The following is a 24,568-nucleotide window of genomic DNA, read 5'->3' as shown; positions in this document are numbered from 1 at the left end:
AAAAACACGACTCCACTACACACTAAACACACCACACCAAACACTACATAACACACTAACTATACACTCAAAACATGCTAAATGTGACAAATCTCTCGAAACTCGCTATCTCTGACGCTGTCCGTACCACAGTCACTGTCACTCTTTCGCCGCCGTCCCTCCCACAACTTCCCCCTGTTCCTCAGCAACCAAATCACGTGCTTTGCCATATAATTTTGTGATTGGTTGGTGTGGGGCCTTTTTCCACCAATAGGAAACCAAACGTACAGCAAACGTGACGGCAATGTTAGCGAAAAAGTGTGACGTACATTATTTATCGTAAGTCCGGTTTTACTTGGCCTATCAACACAATTTAAAAAATGGTATATAGTTTAAGGCAGCTCCAACACATAAGTCGGAACCAAGAGTCACTGAGGCTCCGTCTCGCTGCTACGTCATCTTAAATTGGTCACATGATTTGGACGTACTGGCACGTCCGTCGACTCAGGAGGTGGGGCATGGGGGTGGGCTTTGCAGTGATTGGCTCTGGTGTGTGTATCTAGTCAAACCGCATCACGACATCACTACAAATACAGAGCTAAATTGTGCCAGCCAGCTATATTGAAAATGTATGACGCGCTGGTGTGCTTCCTGAACAACGGTCCGTGTGGAACAATCAGATCCCTGCGCGTATAGTGCGCGTCATAGGAATTTAACGAGGCTTCGAGGCAGAGTTTTTGCCTCGAGGAATTTTTATAATCGAGTTAATCGAGTAACTCGATGAATCGTTTCAGCCCTACATTGAATCCAGTACCGTCAGAGAAAAAGTTATTTTGTGGAACTTTAAACTGCAATCTGGTTTGAGCAACTTGTTTGTGAGCATGAGAGTATTGAGTAGAAAACCTGAAAATGGAACAGTGCTTCGCTCCATATCTATAGCTAGCGTTAAATGCTGTCATTGCACCTAGGAATGACTGACACACTCAGTGCGTTTACATGCACAGCTTAGTCGGATTACAGCCATAGTTCGACTATGCTACTCATCCAGACAAATGCAGTTATCCGAGTATACATGCCAGTGAGAAAATCGGATTATTGGGCCGGAGCATGTCATACCCCGGTACGCTAGGTGGCGCTGTACCCATTTCAACTAGTGGTAACAGAGCCACCTCCGGCTGACCTCTTTACGTCACAAGCTGCCTCGGCATTCAAGAAAGATGGCGTACGAAGAGCAAGACGAAGCTACATCTTTGTACATTTCGTATTTGGTGTACATGATAATTACACAAACTAGGTGCTCTATGGCGCTCTTTCTTGCAGTGATCTCGGGGGAAAGACGCTGCTGCCGCCCTCCGTCTACCTCCAGCTCACGGTCCCGGGGAAAAAATCTCGCGCCTGCGCAGAACACAAAATCTGATCTGATCCGATGGAACGTATACATGCAGGAGTAATGCGACTATCAATCGAATAATCTGGGTGCTTTAATTCGACTATGAGAAATCCGATTATTGCCGGACTAACACAGTAATTCGGTTTTCTTGAGTGTCATGTAAACGCACTGCTTGATACACTTGTCATCTTTAATGCTTGTCTGTACTCTGTTATTTACCAGGATTCTTGCCCACCTACCTGCTACCAGCTTATGAAGAGGTGGTTGATCGGCCAGTCACACCACCACCTCCCTACACCCCTGTTCAGCCAGCACCTCCACCCACAGAACCACCTGAGGAACCTCCTTGTCCCCACCCAACTGTTTCCATCCCTAATGATGCTGATGTAGCAGTCCCAGCTACTCCAGTGGTCACACAGAGCCACATTCAGAGTGCTTACAACCCCAGCAAGGACTTAACGCCGGGCAGGTACCGGCGCTTCACAGGGGATTCTGGGATTGAAGTGTGTGATGGTCATGAACTGTGGGATCAACACAGCTTTTTAGAAAGAGAAGAAGAGAGAGAAGAAGAGGGGACGGAGCAAATGGAGGACCTCTGTGGTCCCCAGACCTTTGAACACAGCCATAATAATGATGAATAAACTATTGAAAACACGGATGGACACACAGCTGTAGGTACAGAGCCACAGTCTCTGAGGTATTCGAGTACAGTGTCTTTCATATCTGTGGTCACTTATGCAATATTATGCCTTTGGTGCTCAGGGGTTTGGTCTGTTTGTACATGTGTAACTTTGTATAAAAGTGTATGTGACAAGCTTGAAGACAAATGAAAGGTATGGCTAAATATTTTCACCTATATCCAAAAATTTTAAACTACATTATACAATTTTAAAAAGTCAAAGATTAAGTTGAGTCCCTTCATTCTACAGAAGAAAGATCACCTTTAATAGAGCACAGTGTGGAGAATGAATTGTTAAGTCTCACAGCCTGAGGAAAGAAGCCGCTCTGTAGTCTGGTGATATGGCAATGGATACTTCTGTAGTTTTTGCAGAATGTCAGCAAGGTGCACTGTGGCCAGGGTGTGTCTTGTCTTCAAGTATCCTTTGGGCTGTGTGCAGACATCTGACTCCACTGATGTCACCGATGCTCTGTAGATGGTACCAGTGATGTTCTGGGCAGTTTTAATCACTTACTGTAGAGCCTTTCTGTCCGAGGCTGAACAAACCCTGCCAGTTTGTGTTGTTTACAATTAGAATGCTTTATTTTAATTTTAAGTTTGGACAGTTGTGTTGTCAGTGGCGGCACTGATATTCAATGTTTCGTTTTTTTATTACATTTACCCACACAGTTCATTTTATTTAACTTTGCTTCTCTGAGTTGTTGTACTCTTAGTTACTGACGGCCTGTTGCTCTGTGATGCATTGGAGCATTAGCAACAGATAGGCGTTGGCTAGAAATGCATCACCAACAAGACTGTTTTCCTATAGTTTGACCTGCCTGACAGGTGCTCCTCTCTTGCAGCACATATACTGTTTTTCAAGTTTGTTTATTTTTTTTATTTTATTTAAAGAAGGGACAATGCACATTAATCAACATGAGCACCAAAGTATATCATGTAAATGTTATAGATTTAGCCATACGAGCTAATTTTCAACTGCAAGTCGTTATATAAATACCTAACATAATGAACATATAATGATCCCCTCAAGTTGATTATGAAAGAATTGTGACCAAGATGCATACTGGCCATAGATTTTACTGTGTCAAAACAAACTTGTTAGTGCCCTCTTGGAGACAAACTGTGGAAAGAAAACACTGTTTCTAAACCACTTTTAACATAACTTTGACATATCATACATCTGATTCTAGCAAATAAGATGATAATTGCATATTTACAGTTGATTCACACTCCACTATATATTGCATTGCCATAATGATAATAATAATAACAATAATAGCATTTAGGTTCCTAGGGATTTGTTTCATAGTTGTTTAAGCTGATGACAGAGCAACAGCCCCAACATGGCTGTTTGTTAAAATATTACAAGATGCGTACCATAGCTTTTAGGGACAGGATAACACAATAAGGTCACATGATTGGAGGTTTTGCAAAAATGTTCTGCTTTTGTTCCTTTCATATTGATGCTGACATGCACTGATTTAACGTCACCTCAGTCAGTGAGATTTTAATTTGATTCAATTCTGATTTGATTTGTACAAGACGATGAGCAGATGCAGAGAGTTTTTTTTTTTTAGATAAAACGAACCGAGCACGAAGTTATTTTCTTCACCACAAAATTTGACTAGGATGTTAAATGCTGCGGTGTGTGTTGGTCAGCTGGTCTTGTTTGTTAATGCTGTATGCTGCTCGACGCTGCTCCACTCCATTAACTTAAGTTAAGCCCTCCAGCAGCAACCATGCAGTCTGTGCAATAAAGCAGATTGTTGCAAATTAATCTGCATGTCTTTCTTTACTGGAATAAGCTCATCATAGAAGATTTTCCAAACTTTCTGAGATAATTGACAGAGGTGTTGGAACAGCAAAGTCCATGTTGTGTCTTTTTTACTTCACTACATAATTTAGAAAATGCACCAGCTACTGATGAGTGATTACATCAAGGCTTAATGTGTATATGAATAGGCTCCAAGTGTCCTCCAAAGCACGGACTCTATCTTTTGGTAAACCAGGACAGGTGTGACCTGACAAGCCAAGATAAAAACAGTAAATGGGGCTAAATTTCTTGTCACAAACAGTGACTACCTGCAGAATACTACAAAAACTCCAATCATGCTGAAATGTTTGTCATAAAAATGTATAAAAAGCTATTGATTAATCACCAGCATGTTGGTGCACTGCTTGAGTTCTGCTCAGAGGATGGGTTCTTAAGTCAGTCTTGTGCTCTCTGCTCCCTGCCATTAGCCTTTGTGTGAGTCTTCAGTGGCCTGTCACACTGCTATTATATGAGGGGTTGCTTTCTGATGACATTGTGCTAAAATGTGTACCATTTGAGTAGGGAATATTTAGGTGAACTTCAAAACTTCAAATCTTCAAAGCTCTGGAGTCTGTTTAACTCAGAGTTGGTAAATGAGTAGCTGTGTACTCAATGAGTTTGCCAAAAAGTTGTGCACACAGCAGATCTGGATTAAATACTGCACAAACTACATGCACTTCTCTGCATATGCAGAATAGATGGTCACCTTGTGCTACACTCTGTATATATGCTCTTTATTATCTGCTGAATCAAATTATATTTTTCTTTCACATAAAAAAAACATGCCTACACTTTTTACGAGTTTGTAAATAACAAAATGAGATTAGATTTAATACAAATGTGACATTTTTGGCAAAGTAAAGCTATTTTTGTATGCTACATTTTATTCCAACTGAGATACGTGATATTATATATGTTATACTGAATGCAAATATAGACTACGATCATTTTTTGCAGTTTAAATCCCACACTAAAACAAAATTAATCACATTTGTTTTGTTCCAATGTTGGTCAAATAAAAAATTGACAGCTTTGAAAAGTCTGTGTGAACAGCCTCTCCATCCCCGACGTTGCTTGTGGAAAAGTTATACTCTGACCCTAAGTATAACATTAGGACATAAGTATAGAATATAATCAAGATGATGTAGCGGAGAAAAAAAATCTAAAGGAACCACTACAATAATAGGAACTATAAAGGTAAAAAAGAGAAGAAATGCAGTTATTTAATCCAGTTAAACCCATAAGCAGAATAACTTGGAAGGCAAGTGAGTAATAACTAGCTTGTATACCAACGATACTGTGTATGAGTGTACAAAGCCTTTGATTTAAGTCACCTCCACTCAAAAGTATCAATTTCAGTAGAATGGTTGAGCTTCACTGTGTAATAGATGTTTGTGCAGAGTTTGACACAAGAACCGATATCAGATATTATCCAATATCGTTATATTTTCAGTAATTTCACAATATTTTCAACAATACTGTACATCGAACAGCTGTTACAGCACCTCCGGGCTTTTTTTTTGGAAAGAAAATGCGCACTGAGCTGTCCTGGCAGCATCAATAAATGATGAGGCCAGCCCAGCGGAGGTTACCTCAGGCTGATTGGCCTGATGAAGCGGCATGCACCCAATAGTCAGAGAAAGTATTGGTTTGTTATCCCAATCGGCAAATTCTACTACGGAAAGAAAACCACGTGGTTCGACTCTTAATTTAGCCTTGACTATCTGTATTCTATTCTATTATTCTAACTAAAATAAATGAAAAGGTTATTAGCATATGTTTAACAAATACCAAGATTTAATTTACTCAATGAATTAACAGATTTATCTCAATTAACACAAATTTTTAAACAAAATACAGATTATGCTTATGTATTGAACCAGACTACAGAGCTACTTATTATTCTTTCCTCCTGAACTTCTCCTCCAGACTGCACCAGGAGTGGTTTAGGCTATTTGTATGACTTGGATATTTATTCAGAAGGAACTGCCACTGGAGTTTCATAATTTGTGCTTTTGTGCTGTAGGCCTCTGGCAATTACACTAATCTTGAGTCTTTGGATAACGCAACAAAGAGCTCTAAAACCAATCCAATATAAAGTAAGAAGTGAGTAACATTGAGGAGACAGAGACATGGACACAACTCATTACGGGAAAACAAAGCAGGTTATCGTGAGAGTGGAGCATATTTTAGAAACAGGCAGAAGATTTACAGAGGGAAACAAGTGAGGATCACAGATTAGTATATATGAGAGTGTGGAGGAAAGAAAATTGGTATTGTTGTATGAGTGGAATTCTACTCTGAGGATAGGGACGACTTTATCCCGAGGGGGGCAGTAATGCCACATGAGGAAGAAGACAAAAATAAGAAGAAGAAGAAGAAGAAGAAGAAGTAGAAGAGGAGTAGGAGGAGGAGGAAGAAGAAGAAGAACGCTGAGGTCTGTCTGCAATGTCCTTGTACTTTACCGCAACTCTAGAACACTGTTTTAACAGAAATTCAGAGCTTGTTACAGACGACACTTGCCCATTAATGTGCTGTTTCACAAGTTGAATTAAGTTATGCGAACTTTTTAGTTTTGTTTGTTAGCTGGCTATGTTAACAGAGCAGGTGGTTGGAGTAACGTTCCAGCTGTCAGAGTGATGTCACATAGCGAGATGCTGTCAACAGAATGCAGCGGTCCGTCGCTGTACTCGCTAATATTAGCCGTCAGCCTCTGAAGTTACATGTCACCGAGCTAACTTTAGCATAGCCTTGTTATGTTTCTGCTCCTGTTTGCTAGAATTGTCGTTCTGCCAAACTCTGTTTACCTACCGGCTTGGAGTATATAGTGTTTAAACTCTATATACATGTTCCTTGGTGGCTCACATTTAATTGCTACGTTTTGAAATGGTCAAAATAATCGTTGTTTGCAGCTGTCAGGTGTTAACCGTGTGTTTTATGCAGTCTCTCCCTGTTTATCACAGCTTTAGCATACTGGAAATCCATCATGAGTCAATCATTTCCTGTTCCCATCTATTTCAATTGAACACATTCCCCCAACATGTTGACCTGTATAAATAAAGAGGTTTAATTAACCAGGATGAACAATCATTCAAAAGACGAAAAGGTACAGTCTTTAAGTACACAATAGGTGAGAAAGGATGCAATCCCTCAGCATTTTACTTCTGAAAGATTTATCCTGATTCCAAGAATCACACATCATCAGTCATGTGCAGATGGACTTACCTCAAGGATAATGAGCCAATAACGCAGTTTTCACAGAGTTTTTATATAGAAGAGAATCTGGTTGACTTGTTCGAACATGGTTTAGTTGTTTATCTGTACTGGATATTTGCTTTGATATTCCTACTGTGGGTAGAGTATAAACTGATTCAGATGAGTATGAGCTACATATGGCTTTCTCTAACATGAAACAAGTTATCTCAAAAGTCATGCTGATTTTACACAATATCTGCTGTAAACAATAGGATCTGAAGTGCTAACAAATGTGTGTAAACAAGGTGCAGATTGTACACTTCATATGCCTTACATCAGAGGTTAAAAAGTCAGAATACAAGTCCAAAAAAGCATTAGTAAAATAGTATGTTCTTATGTAAAATAGTAACAACAATTCCTCTTTTGTCCGCGTGTGGGTGCGTGGCCATATACATATTAGGGATGTCCCGAGCCGACCTGCAGGATCGGGATCGGCAATTTTGAACGTGGACCCAAGCCGACTATTTTTACGTCAGAGCACAATTTGTGGCAGAACATAGACACGTGCGTAACATTACTCTGGCAAAGCTGTTGATAAAATGTCTGCAGTGTGGAAATATTTTGAATTAGATGTAACATCTGCAATACGACCGCTGCGTGGAGGGGTAACAAAAGAGCTGCATTTAACACTAAAAATGTGATACAGTACATAGAAAAAAACAACAAACACTCACGGATACTTCCAAAGGGAAAGAGAAATATCCTTGAGACAGCGACATGGCCAGAAATATTACAGAGAGGAAAACTGAATTAATCGCTCTGGATTATTAATTAACCAGCTCATCTCCGTGGTAGAGGATCAGGGTTTTCTATGGAGCCAGAACGGTGACTTTAAAATTTGGCATCCCAAAAAAAAATTGGCATTGAAAACAAAACCAGTACTGAAAAAAGAAACATTGTCATTGAAACATTTGTATTGAAAACAGTTGTATTGGCATTGAAACAAGTATTGGCACTGAAAAAAGAAAGTAATTCAAATAATTAAAATCCGAAAATCTTATCATTTTATTTTATTGGGATTTTTTTGTATTTTTCAATGACAATCTTCAGATTTTTTCTTCATGTCACTTTTTTTTCAGTGAGATTTTTTTTACAATGTCAGTTTTTTTTCAGTGTCACTGATTTTCAGTTTTAACTTTCTCTCCCTGTTTTGGCGTAGAGGGAGGGGCCTGAGGGGAGGGGCAAGTAGAGCATGGTTTGCATATCATTTGAGAAGGTAATGGCTGCAGCCTGCGGGAAGGCAGGGCTGGACGGTCCAGCCACAATACACCATGTTAGGGCCCGTGTGCCGGTGTTATGCCGAGAAGTGCCTGCATGCCGGGATCTGCATGCCGCTATCAGCATGAGGGGGATGCAGTGTTCAGCAGACCTGTGCCGTGTTCCAATATCCATACTTTCCGTACTTACTATACTTAGTTTGAGTACGTAGGGTGTTCCGATATCTATCGCGGTGAAAAGAAGTGTACTTAAAGGACCCGGATGTTGCACTCATAACGGCAAAATCGTTGAGTGTGCAACGATGTACACTTTGCGCACTCAACGGCCGCCATCTTGTCTACGTAGCGGAAGAAGCGGAGGCAGGGAGAGGCGCTCCGCTCGGATTTTTTTTTTAAAATAGCTTCTGAGACAACAGCGCCTGCAGCGGAGCCATACTGCAGGATTGTAGGATTGTGATTGTAATTGTTAAAAAGTAAAGCCGTAGATGTCTTATGTTCACCGTAAAGCGGGATGTTTTTGCCGCCGCGGCGGCTGTTGCGATCGTAATTTCCGGTAAGTGCACCACGGAGTATTAGATTTAGAACAATACTCACCCGCTGAAATCTGCGTACTTAGTAAGTGTGGATAGTGTACTACGTTTAAGTGTACTCATGGAAGTATGGATATCGGAACACAGCACAGGCTTTGAACTTGCCTAGATATGCATCCCTGGCTGTTTAAGACAGACACACTGCTTTATGTATGGAGTCCATGTTCATATGAATAAACACTCTTAATTACAATTTCTCTAACCTCATAAGAGTGTTTTTTCATATGAACATGGACTCCATACATGTAGCAGTGTGTCTGTCTTAAACAGCCAGGGATGCATATCTTGGCAAGTTCAAAACCAGGTCTGCCGAATACTGCATCCCCCTCATGCTGCTAGCGGCATGCAGATCCTGGCATGCAGGCACTTGTCGGCATAACACCGGCCGTCTCTGGGCAACACAGAGTCCAACTACCTCGCTGACTTTTCTTCAAGCTCTCTCCTGATGTGTCCAAGTCTCTGTGTATCTGGTTCTGTCCCGCAGCTCCCGAGCTCCGGTCTCTTGTGTATGGAGTGTGGTAGTAGTACCGGGGCGCCGAGCACAGAGCATTAGCCACAGTTAGCACAACAGTAGAACAGCCTGTTGCTCTGAGCCGGGGCTGCAGCGCCGACAGCAGCGCTCTGGTCTGCTTCCCGAGCTCTGTGCCACCGTACCGCTACAGGAGACCAGAGACCAGAGCTCCCCTATAAACTCAGTTCATGTGAATAATATCACTATTCCTACAATGACTCCTTTAAGTCGAAGCGAATAAACTCAACAAGTCAGTGTGCGGGGAAAGTCAGCTGTGATTGTGCTACTGTGGTTCATAGTAAAGTACAACAGACGGCTGTAATCAAGTAACAGACACATATTTTCATAACTGACTGACTTTTCTCCAAGCACTCTCCTTTATTGTCCGGTCTCTGTATGCGTGTACAGCGAGCGCTGCAGCTCCGGCTCGGAACAACACAACTTGGGCTAATGCTCGTTAGCTCCGTACTACTACCACACTACATACGCATATAGATAGCTCCGGTCTCCGATAGCGGTAAGTTGGCACAGAGCTCGGAGAGCAGACCAGAGCGCTGCTGTCGGCGCTGCAGCCCCGGCTCGGAGCAACAGGCTGTTCTACTGTTGTGCTAACTGTGGCTAATGCACCGTGCTCGGCGCCCCGGTACTACTACCACACTACATACGCATATAGAGACCGAAGCTCAGGAGCTCCGGGACAGAACCAGATACACAGAGACTTGGACACATCAGGAGAGAGCTTGAAGAAAAGTCCGCGAGGTAGTTGGACTCTGTGTTGCCCAAGAGACGGCGGGCTACAATCGGTATTGTAGGCTGGACCGTCCAGCCCCACCTTCCCACAGGCTGCTGCCATTACCTTCTCAAATGATATGCAAACCACTCTCTACTTGCCCCTCCCCTCAGGTCCCTCCCTCTCGACGCCAAAACCGTGACAGAAAGTTGAAACTGATAATCAGTGACACTGAAAAAAAACTGACATTGTAAAAAAAATCTGTCACTTAAAAAAAAGTGACATGAAGAAAAAATCTGAAGATTGTCATTGAAAAATACAAAAAAATACAAATAAAAAAAAATGATAAGATTTTCGGATTTGAATTATTTGAATTACTTTCTTTTTTCAGTGCCAATACTTGTTTCAATGCCAATACAACTGTTTTCAATACAAATGTTTCAATGACAATGTTTCTTTTTTCAGTACATGTTTTGTTTTCAATGCCAATTTTTTTTTTGGATCCCAAATTTTAAAGTCACCGTTCTGGCTCCATAGTTTTCTTCGTCATCTTGACTTTTTGAATCCCTGGTATGCCCTACCGTCTTGGCTTTCTAAATGCAGCTGTATTATCCTGGAAAATATTAGTTAAGGCTAAATATCGGATCGGGAGTCGGTATTGGCATTTACTAAATACTAAATGACTCGGATCGGGATCAGCAGAAAAAAAACCTCATCAGGAAATCCCTAATAAATATCCCCATTTCTGACATTTGTATGTGTCAACTTTGAATGTATGGGAGCAAACACTTTTTGAGAGTCTCTGCTGGCTGACAGCGTCAAATCAGCAGCTTTAGTTCGGAATTGTGCCTGCGATAGAGCTGTGAATGAGAAATTTAGGGAGTTGTTGTCCTTTGAAACAAAGTCCTAGATGGTGCTTTAAAATGCATAAAACATGAGACCTAACAGCCAACACCAAACACAAAGTTGATCTGTAAGTCACCCAGGCCAGAGAAGACAGATGTTTTGAAAGAGGAGTAAAAAAAATCCATCGGTGTCAAACTGGAAACACTGCCTTTGAATAGAGGACGTGGCCTACGACAGTGCTTATCACCCACTTACAATGCAGTACTGAGCTCTGTCCCGAGACAGCTTAAAAAACATTCACACCTGGGCCCACCTAGCCTTAACAACCCACATGAAGGTTGGTTAAGTCCTCCTCTCCTCCTCCTCAGCAGTAGTGGTCAGATTTTACAGCAGCGCACTGCCGCTGCTATTTGGGGGAAAACTGAGTACATATAACAAAATACAGATGGAACAAAATAAGACAATATAATACACAGAGTGTAATACAGTGTGCATTAGATTTTGGCATGTATTGTAGCGTTGTGGTAATTTCTCATGATTTGGTATCTACTATCTACAGTAGCTGGTTATTTCTAAGAAACTCATCATTTGTGCTTTTGTAAAAGGTTTAGGAATTTCCAAGATGGTTTTTTTTATTAGCTGCTGTCTTGTTGCAGAGTTTGAGAGATGAGATGTGCACCAATACTGCATTTCATGTACCTTATTAATTTATTTTTCTTTACTAAACAATGCATTTGTCAGATTCCCAACTGAGAAGTGTGTGGAATATGCAGGTACTGTACTGTACTGTACTGTACTTGTGTCAGCACAGTGTATGGATCAGGAACAACTGGGACATGGGACCCTTGTTCCAACAAGGGTACCTCACGATTCGATTCGATTTCGATTATGGGAACTTCGATTATAACGATTGTCGTTTCACTTTGATTACTGGTGCCACGATTCCTCGATTATTGCAATTTTTAATGCTTTTTTTCCATACAAGATTGATTTTGTCTTCATCTGTGGCTACATTTGTAAATAAATAGCCTTTGAATTAACTCAGTTCCTCTAAAACTACACTCATTAAGTAAATAACAAGGTTTTTTGAACATTTGACTTGTATTTTTCTAAGAAAAAATATTTTATGACTATGTAAACATTTGCACTTTGACCTACTTAACTTTGACCAGGGAAAGCTCCACTTACACGAGAGCCCCCTCTATTGGCGGAAAACACTGAAAACGGCAAATCGCGTAGGTCTCGTCAGTCGTCTCGTTCGCTCTCTCATAAAATCCAAAGTGCTTCCACACGGTTGCAGTGAACCCCGGTGGCGAGAGAATCGGCCGCTCTTTGGGGGCTGCTAGAGCTGTTACCATTTTGCAAAGAAACTAACATTGCTGCTCCGTTTGTTGTGGTCCCACTCACTAAACAGTCCGGGCGGCGCATGGTTCCGGTAACGTGTTTTTTGTTCCGGTCTTGCGGCAAAGCATCAACGTTAATTACGCATCGGGATGCATCGCCACATCGATGAATTGCACCCACCTCTAATGTTAACGGCTTGGTGGTCCTACAAGAATCGAAGCCACCTTTGTTGACCTTTGAAAGGTGTCTTCTTAACAGGAAAGCTAGGAGTGGTGGTAATTTAGGACATGATGTAATGATGCAGAATGAAGGCGTGTGTCATTTTCTTTACAGCTTCAGTTTGTAGCAGATATTTAGGTCTGTTTGGTCTCAAATTTGATTTTGATTTTAGTGAAAGTGGCTACACATTTTGTATGTATTTGTTTATTTTAATTAATCCTATATCATAGTTGAGTTTAGCCCACAGAATGTCAGGCATGGTTGGTGTCTGTTATTGTACTGATGTGGTTTAGTGTCAGACATTTGAGCTTCTATAACACAGCCTTTCTGAGTCCCATTCAGTGTGTGGAAACAAGGTGTACATTGTGCACTTCATATGCCTTAAAGCAGGGGTTACAAACGTCCAAATATAAGTTCAGATAAATCACTAGTGAAATAATAAATTCTCGTGTAAGATTGTAACGACAGATGCTGTCAAACTTTAACCATATTGGACTCACAGCCCTATTTCTCCACATGTCTGTGTACTTGCTGTATGTAGATGCACCTCTCTGTTGTTGATGTTTATTTTTTTTGGTGTGTTTGTTTTCACTTACAGACCTATGAATCATCCACTCCATGACACAATTCAAAGTTGTCAGTCATGTGACCCGCGCACTGACCTGGAGGGCAAAACAGCAGACCTAGACGGCAGCTCTACTTCCCATAGAGACAAGGCAAAAGCTGGATAATTTCCCATCGTACAGTTATTTAGATCACCTGTCAACCGTAGAAATAGAACAATATTAACTGCAAGTGTTGGGCACTTGCAATTCATATACAGCCCCTGCTGCAGTATTTCAGCCGTTTAAAAACCGCCAGATCCCAGAGCTGGACTTCGGTGACATTTATGTGTACCTTTTGGAGAATCCCTCACCTTATACTGCTGCTAGGGTGAACGCTTATAAAAGAACGGACAGTTATATGTATTTATTATCTAGATGGGTAAATAATGCTGCCGTTTTAGGAGTACAAAGTTCTTCATTGTAGGATGAAGGATTTCTGATTAAGTACCACTAGATGTTCAATATTATTGTATTAATATTATTATTGCATTTGTAACCTCGACATCACCCAAAAAATCGTCAATAAAACTTATCAGTCAATACACTAGGGATGTGCATCTTCAACACTGAGGCGATGCGATACATTAAAGATTCATATAAAACAACCAGCGATAAGATACGATACGATTCTCCCACCTACTGCGATACAGTGCGATACAGTACAATTTGGTTTAACACAATGCGATACAGTGCGATACGATGCGATGCAGAAGAATATTGTACAATGGACTACAAAGTGGTGCAGATAGTTCATGTTCATTCTTTATTTCTACAGTGTGCTTCACACTTTCAACAGGGACAATGGGAAACTAAACTCTAAGCAGTGGTGCCTTTTGGCAGATTGTACAGATTGACACACATGTTGTCACTGCCCCAACTTGTTTGAAATGGGTCTATATCTCCAACTTTCCTCCTCCTTTTTTTCTTTACATCTTTAAGCTCCATGTTGCACCTACACAATCAGTGATGCCAGTAACGTGTTACCTTAATCTGACCACTACGAGTAATCTAAAGTGTTAATATTTCCAAACCGGTAATCAGATTGAAGTACTTATTCAAGTCACTGTGCCTTACTATTATTTTTGTCACTTTCCTTCGTAAAAATATATATTTTTGCTTTCTTCTTGCGTCTCGGTGAGTGACGTCATGTATGCGAAAAGTCACGTTTTCAGCACGAGGACAACTCACGTGTAACCACGCAGCGACACAAACACTAACATTGTGTCAGCAGCAGTACCTCCGCTGGTGCTAACCACTGGAGCCGAAGGAGACCTCTCTGTCACATTAACGCCATGTCGCTGCTTCAGGTGAGAGCTTAGATTGGTTGTGCTCCCTGTGTGTTTAATCGCGGCACGGCACATTTTACAGATGGCATTTCTCAAGCTGACCATCTCTTTATAAAAGCCGAAGTGTCCACAAACACCAGACTTGTAAGTGACCGGCGAGTGTATCTCTTCTTCATCCATGCTTACTTTCTCTCTGATCGGCTCTGATTTCCAGCCTGCTGTTTGGTGCTCTGCTCATCCCGCCTCCAACTCGCGTGAGACGTGACTGGCTGAATTGGCCGATCGCGGCCGTGGTGATGAGAACGGAAACAAGCACTTGGTCCTAGTTCTAAATTAGTTTATTTAAAGTATATATACGAGTCGGATTTTATCGATGCAGAGATTTTATACACGATACATCTCGAGTTCATCCGGATTTTTTAACCGATGCACACTTCTGTCATCGATGCAACCACATCGTAAATGTTCATACGGATGCACCGATACGAATCGGTGAATCTCACCATCCCTACGATACACAAGCTTACAGGTGTAAAGGGACTTCCAAATGATTGCAATTGTTTATTTGCGGCTAATGCAGCATCCCAACTCCTCAGCTAGCTTAATTCACTGAGGGCATTGCAGGTGGTCGCCTCGAATACACAAGAACAAACCATGTCAAAACGATTACAAACAGATGTGACTTATTGCTAAAAATACTATAATTAATAAAAGCATATACTTGTGTTTGGCCACCAAGGGGGCGTTCCCCTGGGAGCGTGAAAACTATGAATAATAGTGCAAATGATTGTCAAACTGGTTACTGCACTGATCAGTGTTATATTACTCATAATGTCAACACAGGTTTTTAGTAAGAACCTTCCCCCAGGTTTTTAAGGCTATCACTGTCTAAGGACAGATATATCATCCAAATAACAGCCAGCCTCTCAAATTATCAGTAAGATTACAGAGAAGGCTGCCATGATACTCCAAATCCAAATTCAATTTGACTTGTGATTTTAACGTAAAGATTGAGTTTTGATTTAAACAATTACTTCAGCACAGCGGTGCCATTGTTAGAACATTACATCTAATATGCCCTGTTATTTACATTTAAAAAAAATTTCTTTCAGTTCAGACAGGGGTATTTTAAAGATGAACTTGACTTTACTCTGGGGTCATTTTGCAGGTTAAAGTTGAGCAAGTTTAAGTGATATTCACCAAAAAGAAAGATAACACAGATCCTTAAAAATACCATCCATAATAAGAAACAAAGAACTTCCGGCGAGAATCTTGGTCGTTTGCAGTCCATTGTGAAGTGTATGGTCTCAGACAAGGCCACTCTGCATGAAGTAGGTTGTAGCTGTCACGACAGTTTAAGAGGCTGACGACTGACTAGGTTCTTCCCCATTTCCTTAGCATCATTGTCAAATGTAGCATTACATAGAAAGTAGAAGTGAAAGATGAAAATAGTAGTTAGTTTTTAGGACAGCTTGCATTTAGACTTGTCTACTTCACTACTTCCCTGGATTAGTGTATATCTCCTGTGATTTTCCTGTTGTGCCCATTATCATTTGAGCAACAGCAGACTTGTGAATCTATTGTGTAGTTCAGCGATCAAATACATTTTTATGTTGCCGGTGAATTTACTTCAGTTTCCCAACTTTTAATTCTGTTACTTCTCAGTTTATTCATGATATTGTCTCATCATGTCACATCCTGTGAGTGGACTGAATAGAAATCTATAGTGGGTGAGAGTCACACTACCTGACTGATAAAGTGTGGTCCATCTTCTCCTTCCAGAAACAGTTAAAGATGACAACTTCGTGGAGTGACCGCCTGCAGAAATATGCTGACCTACCAGCCAACATGGACGGTGTGGCAATGAAGAAGTATCGACGTGAAGCTCACCACAGGTGCGTCTTTGTTAGACTGCAACTTGGAAAAAGTGCTGCTGAAGTCTTAAACATGCACCAGTCTTATACTCAGTCCCACATATCTCCCTCCCTTTTTTTGTCCAGCAGACTACCGTTACAAGGGCCACATGTTCAGCAGAGTTACAACAATGTCTGTTTTTTATGGCGAATCATTTATGCCACAGTTCAACAAAACCTCAAGATTTAAATGAGCTTTCATCTTAAAATTGTTAAGATTCATGTTGTTGAGGCTGATCAGGTTTAGGCTGACTCCCTGTGGGTTCGAGGTTGTGGCACCAAGAGTCTTTTTTTGAAGATGTAGGTTTAGGATAGATATGTAGGATATGTAGTGGCCACAGACAATTGCTCTATCCTTCCTTCCTGACTTATTTTTTGCCTAGTTTTGTGTTCTGTCAGTGTCCTTGGCACAACTGATAGCATGATGTGGTCCTGCAGCCCAATGAGGTTGCACAGGTAGTCAAGCTCCTCCAGGATGGCACATCCATATGTGAAGGTTTGCTGTATCTCCTAGCACAGTCTCAAAAGCATGGAGGAGATACCAGTAAACTGGCTGTTACACAAGGAGAGCTCTACAAGACAGCAGCAAAGCATCAACCCAGCTGCAGGACCAATATCTGCGTCTTTGTGCAGGGAGGAACAGGAGGAGCGCTACCTGGAATGTTTCTGACCAAACTGTCAGAATCTATGAGGGCCCAATGTCCTCTAGTTTTACCTGTGCTCACAGCCTAGCACCATGCAGCTCGATTGGCATTAGTGAGAGAACACCAGAATTGGCAGGTCTGCCACTGGTGTCCCGTTCTCTTCACAGATGAGAGTAGGTTCAACTGAGCACATGTGACAGGTGTGAAATAGTCTGGAATTGCCATGGTGAACATTATGCTGCCTGTAGCGACTTAAATTAACAAAGAATCACTGAGAGACTAAGGTTGGGCCTGATTGTCTGAAGTGCTTCCTAAAGGAAGTCACTGATATTCGAATATAAGTTTAGCCTTTTTATTAATGAAAAACAGTGATCATCTCATGATAAAATACACAAACTCATAGTCAAAGTAATCACAGTGATCAAAGAAAAATAGCGGTCTACAAAAAATACAGCGACCCAGCGCACCCTCTCTCTCTCTCTCTGACAATGAGAAAGGAACAAGTGCCTATATTAACTAATAAGCCTGCCAATATCCACATGACCTGCATATCCTTGGAGTGTCACACAGACCCCAATGTCATAGCCAATGGTACCCTGACTGCTGTAAGCTACTCGGGTGAAATCCTTAGGGCAATTTTCGGACCTTACACTGGTGCACTGGGCCCTGGGTTCCTCCTGGTGTTGGTTAATGACTGGCCTCATGTGGCCAGAGTGTAAATGACAAAGGCACTGATGTCATTGACTGGCCCTCTTTCCCTGACCTAAATCCTGCCACTGCAGTGAGGACATAGCCTCCGCACATGGGGTGCAGGCTTTACCAACTTTACCACTGGAGCACCCCAGTTTCAGTAATTCTTAAGCAATAATGTCAGATATTTACCAGTTCTAGCTTAGCACCACCACTTGAGTTGCATTGTATGCAGTGACAAATATTCCTGAAAACCACCAGCAATATCCACTGCTACATCAGAATTGTGCCATTAACAGTCATTTCATATTTAGTAATTCTACTTTTTGGGATGTTATCAAAATGTCACTTATAGAATTATTTACATAGTTTCACATTCCAATTATTTCTATTAATTTTAGTGCGTAGTGTGTAGTAGAAGTAGTGGAGTTAGGTGGGTGAAGGGAAGCTTTATTTATAGGGTTTGTCAGGTGCATTCTCTTTTAAACATTCAACTGTGGTCAGGTGACAGTCAGATAATAAATTGAAATGTAAAGTCCATTTTCTTTAAAAAAAAGTAAACAGCTTACTAATATGCAATAGTCTCAAGCAGTAGGCTAACATGTGACTGGTAGGACCAGTACTTGAAGCATTTTCCTGGTGCAGCTCATGAAATGATGCCATTCCTTTTTTAATTGTTTCCCTGCTAAGGAGCACATTCATGCACATAAAGCGAACCAACTTGATTTGAAAGAAGGACAAATGTATTTATGAAATGTATCCATCAGAGACACATATTACATGAATAACAGTGGCCTGATCCATGTTGCTACCAATATCAATTTACACTCACTTGAGAGAGAGAAACTCAGCAGAAATAGTGTAAACATCAAGACATGTTTCTGTTGTGACTGAGTCTTGGAAGTTGATGCATCCCCCTCATAACTATAGGACACAGAAATAGTATACATCAGCACATTTGTAAAACTTCTGGTTTAAAAGGCCAAATGAATGAACGTCACATAAATACCATCTAACAACGTCAGCTCACAAATACAATGCAAACTATATTCACAGATATATGCAATCTTCCCAAGATCTCCTTGGACTTGGCCTTTCACATGTGTAGCACACAAGAATTAGTCCACCCCTTACATACAGCTCATCCAAACAGCCTAGGGTAGCAGTGCATGTGTGAACACTGCTTTATGGATTAGATCCACAGTACGTGTAAACGTTGGCCTGTGTGTAAACAGGAAATATGCCTCATATGGCAGAAGTCTGCTATTTTAGCTATCTATCTAGTTAACCTCAGCTACAAACTACTAACCTTAGTGTTGGGTGAATACATATTACAGCAACAAAAGCTAGCTAACGTTAGCTATGTTGACTACATAATGCACATATGGTCCGAGGATGGCCGAGGATTCATATGAAATTATGTGGCTACGAATGACCTCTACCAATGTTTCCCAGACTGTAGAAGGTGTGCAAGGAAAATGCTTGGCTTGGCACCTGGGGTTCAGTCTGGAGATGGACCCAGTGGGTTTACCCTGCTCCTCCTCCTGTTGTATTCCCACAATCTCAATATGGGGCCTACAGGAGTGGAGCTCTTAAATCCAGCAGTTTGGACTGGAGGTGGCTGTTATGCTTTGCTAACTCTTGAGTACTAAGCTTCCAGCTCTTTTATGTGTGCTTCAAGGTCACTCGCGGTTTGCTCCTGGTTAACCAAACGGGCCTGCAGGTCAGCCTGTGCTGCGATGAGGTACTAAAAGTTGACTTCAGAAGTGCAAAAGTGTTTGTTAATACCACACAGGACTGACTTGGTCATCTCTTTGCACAGTTCCTCGAACATAACACATGTTTTGTTTGGTGGTGTCTCCTCCCTTGAGAGAGACCTGTTAGCTGAGCTGTTACTAGCATCCATGCTTGACAATAGATGGATTTGTCTTTGTTGGAGATATTTATTTTACAAGTTATTGAACTTGCCTGTGCCCTTAGTTTGAATGAGGGGAGTAAACATGCACTAAGTATCTGTGGGTGAAAGAAGGAGGAGCAGTGATCAAACAAATATGTCTACACTCTTCACATGTACACTAAGCCAAAACCTTAACAGTAACGTTAAAGTGTTGGCGTGCATTCTGTCTGAAGTGGGTTCACAACTATATGTAATTTTCATCATACAGACCAAATAAAATGACAACTACAAACCAACTTCCAAATACACATACCCCTCATATAAAACCGAAGGACAACAACAACAACAAAAGACAAACCCTAGATATTTTTATTTAATTTCATGGATACTACTAAACACATGTGAGCTGCTACGGAGCCTTTCAAGATGTATCCCAGTATCCCTACTAGTAGCACTAATAACAATTTAATTCCTTTTGTGAATATTGTCTTTGCCACTCACATACCGAACATCTGCCGTATGTGGCATGTGAAAGAGACCTCTGAAAAAACAAAAAAGCATCAATGCATCGATTCAATATTTAGATCATACATTTTACAGTACCAACTAAAGATATCCTGTATCCTGTATCTTAACTAAAAGACCAGAAAGTAAGGCTTGGATTACCTTTTGCTATATTGTATCTGTCACAAGTAACATTAGGATATAGTTTGTTAATTTGTTTATTGTTTTATCTATAGAATAGTGTAATATATGCATAACTTTAAACTGGATCAATTCCAATCTTGCATTACTTGAACCTTGATGGATCCTCTCCATCACTTCCACCCACAGCACCTCTGGCAACTCCACAACAAGATCTGGCTCCCTGGCAGATTTGATATTCAGATATATTCAGATGATACAAAGGTCATAATTGAAAACAATAAAATAGATTTTGATACAGTGTTTTGAATCAGGTTGTTGCCTCATTATAAAGGGAGTGTGTGCTCCATAAAAGATGCAAAGTGATTATTTATGTAAATGTTATCTGCAAATGTTTTTTTAGACCTTTATCCCTCCTAGAGAATAAAGGCTTGATCTGATTGAGATGGAAAAAAAGTCTGACTGAAAAATATACGAAAATATAGAAAATTCAGGTTTTTGAAACACCCATTTGATTTGTTTCACTGCAAGACTGCAATTGCAGCCACTTGGGTGTAGCAGGGAACACACTTGTGAATGTCCATTTATTCATTGATTCACTCATTTACCAAAATCTATTTACAATAAAATATGTTTAAATGCTTATACCAATTACTGGGCGTGTGTGTGTGTGTGTTCACAAAGCGTGTAATTAATTAGAATATTTTGTTTAATTGCCTGACAGCCTTAGTTTAACACAAGTCCCTATGTACTTTAGTTTTTTAGGAGAATGCTGCAACACTGTTTTACTCTGAAGCTCCTGAAATATTTTGTGGACTACAAAACTTTAACTGACTTTATATTAGGCACAGAGTGAATAATGACTGAATTTTCAATTATGCAGCTCTGTCTCTGCTGCTCTACTTTTCTCCTGTAGGTCTCACTCTGATCCTTTTTAAATTTGAAAAATAGAAAATGTACAGAAACATGTTAGGCTAGTCTGCTTTGTCTGCGACCCACTTTGAATTAGATGTGTGTTGTAGGAGGTCTAAACATGGCAACATGTAGTGTTAACTGCCTACTGTCCTGCACTGCTTGACCACACATTGTTTTCCCCTCCCAGAGTGTTTGTCAACCGAAGTTTGGCCATGGAGAAGATCAAGTGTTTTGGTTTTGATATGGATTACACTCTGGCAGGTAAGTGCAATCTGAGCCTTAATACTAAATATGAGCCTTGATAAATACAAAAAGGTGAAAGTGTACACCCTGAGCATCCAAGCACTGATTGTCTCATTTGTTCTCACTAACACAGTTTACTGAATGAGGTGGAATTTGTTGCAAACATGACAGTGGAATTTTCTCAGTCCCTCCTGGAATCTGTGAATTGGAACACATTTGGCAATATTTTCACTAATTCCATTATTCTAAAATTCAATTTGGAAATGTGTTCATGTAGCATTCATGCACCATATATATCAAATAATACTTGTTAGAAGGGGCACCACCTCAATTGATTAATTAATTAGTAACAACTTAATCAAAATGATTTATTGAACTACTTAAAAGACTTGGATGATGAATAAGGACCACTAAACATACTGTATATACAGTCATGGTCAGAATTTTACATACACTTGTAAAGAACATGTTAATCGGGCTGTCTTGTGTTCTAATTTCTCCAACTCTCATTCTTTTCTGTGATTGAATGTTTGGAATATACACTAATTGATCAAAAACAGTATTCATAAAGTTTGATTCAATCATTTATTTATTATAAGTCTTCTGAAAATGTGACCAAATCTGATGGGTCAAAAATATACAAACAGTAACTCTTAAATGTGGTTAAATGTCCCTTGGCCATTTTCACCTCAATTTAGCGCCTCAAGAACTTTTAAAATAAAAGGAAGCTTGGAAATCTGTCTTATCTGTAGTGAAGTGAAACGGTGGTATCCAAGGTGGGTTTTATTACGAAAAGGGAAAACACTCACTGTCTTAAAGTAATCAGGTATGCAGCCTGAGGAGAGAGAGGCTTTTAATAGTGAGAAGACAGAGGATAATTGCTGGGAGGACATCTTTAAGAAATTTAGCTGAGATTATATCCACAGGGGCAGAGGAGGGACGTGTGTGAGATACTAAATCCAAGAGATCTTTCATTGAAATTAGGATGAATTCAGATAGTCAAACCAGGCAGTTGACTTTATTTGAGTGGTAATCTACAGGAATGAAGATTGCTTCATTAGACATCTGTTCTGTAGACATATCTACAGTAGCTTTGAATCACTAGGTTGCAGAGACCGTGAGATATAAGCCCATAGAGCAGACATCACTTTGCCCTTATCCAGAACTTAACGTTTATACAGGATACATACAACCTCCTGTCATATGAAGACAGAATGTCTGGGGAGAATCATATTTTTCTCTAGAAAGGTTACTAATCAGAGAAATATGCCACTATTTTGTTAATGTCCAAAAACCTTCTTTTTAGTAAACTCTGCATACACAAACAATGTTGTCAATGCTCGTGTTCATGTGTAGAGACCCTGGTGATACTACGAGCAAAGTTTCATGTTGTATCGAGCCTTCTTAGTGTTTTAAAAATAGCGTTTTTGATGCTAGCGTCAGAGTGCCCCTGCACTCCATTGAAAATTAGCTTGCCCGAAAATGAAACTACGGTAAATCTTAAAAGTGCCTCTTTCTTTGTAATTAGGCATTTACACGAAGGTTTGACTCATATTCAATCACAAATAAAGCCTCGGTTGCTTTTTGGCGAGAGTTTCACTTTAAGCATTTTATTGTATGTAGTGTTTTTTTATTGTCCTTATAACTGCCGTTGTATTGTGATTGTATTTGTACTTGAATGTACCCGCTGCTCACCAGTGTCCGAAATAGTGGCCAACAGTGACATGGAAGAAGTTGAGAGCAGAGACTTTATTACATTCACAGGAACTGCTCCTAGCCACTGCTTCAGGTATGTGGACAACACCTGGTTCAAAATCAGAACAAGGGATGTGGAAGCCTTCACAGAACATAGGCTGTAGACAATAACAGTTTACGTGGGAAGATGTCAGAAGAGACAGTACAGAAAACATACACACACAGATCAATACGCTCTGTTCAACTCTGATCACCCACTGGAGCACAAGCTGGGGGTAATCAGAACTCTAAACCAGTGGTTCCCAACCTGGGGGGCGCCAGAGATCACAGGGGGGGCGCACAACTTTGTCTGTTCTGAGGTTGTGAGGTTAAAGTTATATTTGTGCAACCCTCTGAGGTCGATTGACGCGCCGGCACATCAAAATCACGTGACCTATTTAAGATGACGTAGCAGTAAGACGGAGCCTCAGTGAGTCTTGGTCCGACTTATGTGTTGGAGCAGCCTTCAAGCTGTGTACCAGTTTTAAATTGTGTTGATAGGCCAAGTAAAACCGGACTTATGATAAATAATGTATGGCATGCTTTTTCGTTAACATTACCCTCACGTTTGCTGCGCGTTTGGTGTGCGTTTGGTGCAGGAAGAGACGGTCAAAACGGACTTCTCTCACGAAAGTGTCGGAAGCAGGAAAAGTGTGTGAGCGAAAAAACACGTTCCTATTGGTGGAAAAAGGCACCACACCAGCCAATCACAAAATTATATGTCAAGACACGTGATTTGGTTGCTGGGGGACAGGAGGAAGTTGTGGAGGGACCGACAGTGACGGTGAGAGAGTTGAGAGATGTGTGTCAAAATGAAAAAATAACTGTACAGTCACACATGTGAAGTTGTGCTGAAAATAATGACACCAAACAAGGCAAGGTAAATAGTTTTTAAGGTGAAATATAATGGTAAAATCAAAAATAGTCAGAATGGCCAATTATACCCTGGACTGCATAAAGTCCCAGTAACACACCCAATCAAAACTCTCTATAATCCAAATTGAAACATATTTCTTGGTCCACATTTTAAATTCATTAAGCTGTTTATTACCAACACCCCTATGAGGTAGGCCTATTCTGCTCTCTGGTAGGCCTATTCTGGTCGCGTGTGTGTGTGTGTGTGTGTGTGTGTGTGTGTGATACACCTGATGAAACAAAAAGGATGAAATGCATCTATATACATTGTAAAACTAGGAGAATATAGCTGTTGTTTATTTTTGCAAATAAAAGTTTGTAATTAACCACTTTATTCTTTTAGTGCATGCGGGTTGGGGGGGCCTGGCTTGTCTTGGACACAGGCAAGGGGGGCTTCAAGGAAAAAAGGTTGGGAACCACTGCTCTAAACCATTGGGCTGAGACTGTGCCCATAAAGACAGAGGAGAAGGAGAACAAACAGAAGCTCATCAGGGGAGCACTGAAAACC

General features: G+C 40.7%; 2 protein-coding genes across 4 annotated transcripts in view; both read left to right on the top strand.

Moving 5' to 3' along the window:
- Window positions 1-4,900, top strand: part of wbp1la (WW domain binding protein 1-like a) — a 12,856-nt gene extending 7,956 nt beyond the window's left edge. Inside the window, exon 4 of the mRNA XM_030442196.1 lies at window positions 1,592-4,900. Within this exon, the coding sequence (XP_030298056.1) occupies window positions 1,592-2,010 (419 nt within the window). The 3' untranslated portion in view covers window positions 2,011-4,900. The remainder of the gene's footprint in view (window positions 1-1,591) is intronic.
- A 1,339-nt stretch (window positions 4,901-6,239) lies between these two features.
- nt5c2a (5'-nucleotidase, cytosolic IIa) overlaps window positions 6,240-24,568 on the top strand; it is a 55,785-nt gene continuing 37,456 nt past the window's right edge. The window contains exons 1-3 of one of the 3 annotated variants that reach the window (XM_030441530.1): window positions 6,240-6,298; window positions 16,247-16,359; window positions 21,356-21,429. In XM_030441530.1, the coding sequence (XP_030297390.1) occupies window positions 16,259-16,359; window positions 21,356-21,429 (175 nt within the window). In that variant the 5' untranslated portion in view covers window positions 6,240-6,298; window positions 16,247-16,258. Of the gene's footprint in view, window positions 6,299-12,483; window positions 14,609-16,246; window positions 16,360-21,355; window positions 21,430-24,568 lie in introns of those variants that run through there. The other 2 variants (XM_030441529.1, XM_030441531.1) reach the window with 2 other exon arrangements.

Source organism: Sparus aurata, chromosome 15 (genome assembly GCF_900880675.1).
Source record: "Sparus aurata chromosome 15, fSpaAur1.1, whole genome shotgun sequence".
Lineage (NCBI taxonomy): Eukaryota > Metazoa > Chordata > Actinopteri > Spariformes > Sparidae > Sparus > Sparus aurata.
The sequence above is the reverse complement of the archived record's forward strand: the minus strand, read 5'-3'. Positions and strand labels throughout refer to the sequence as shown.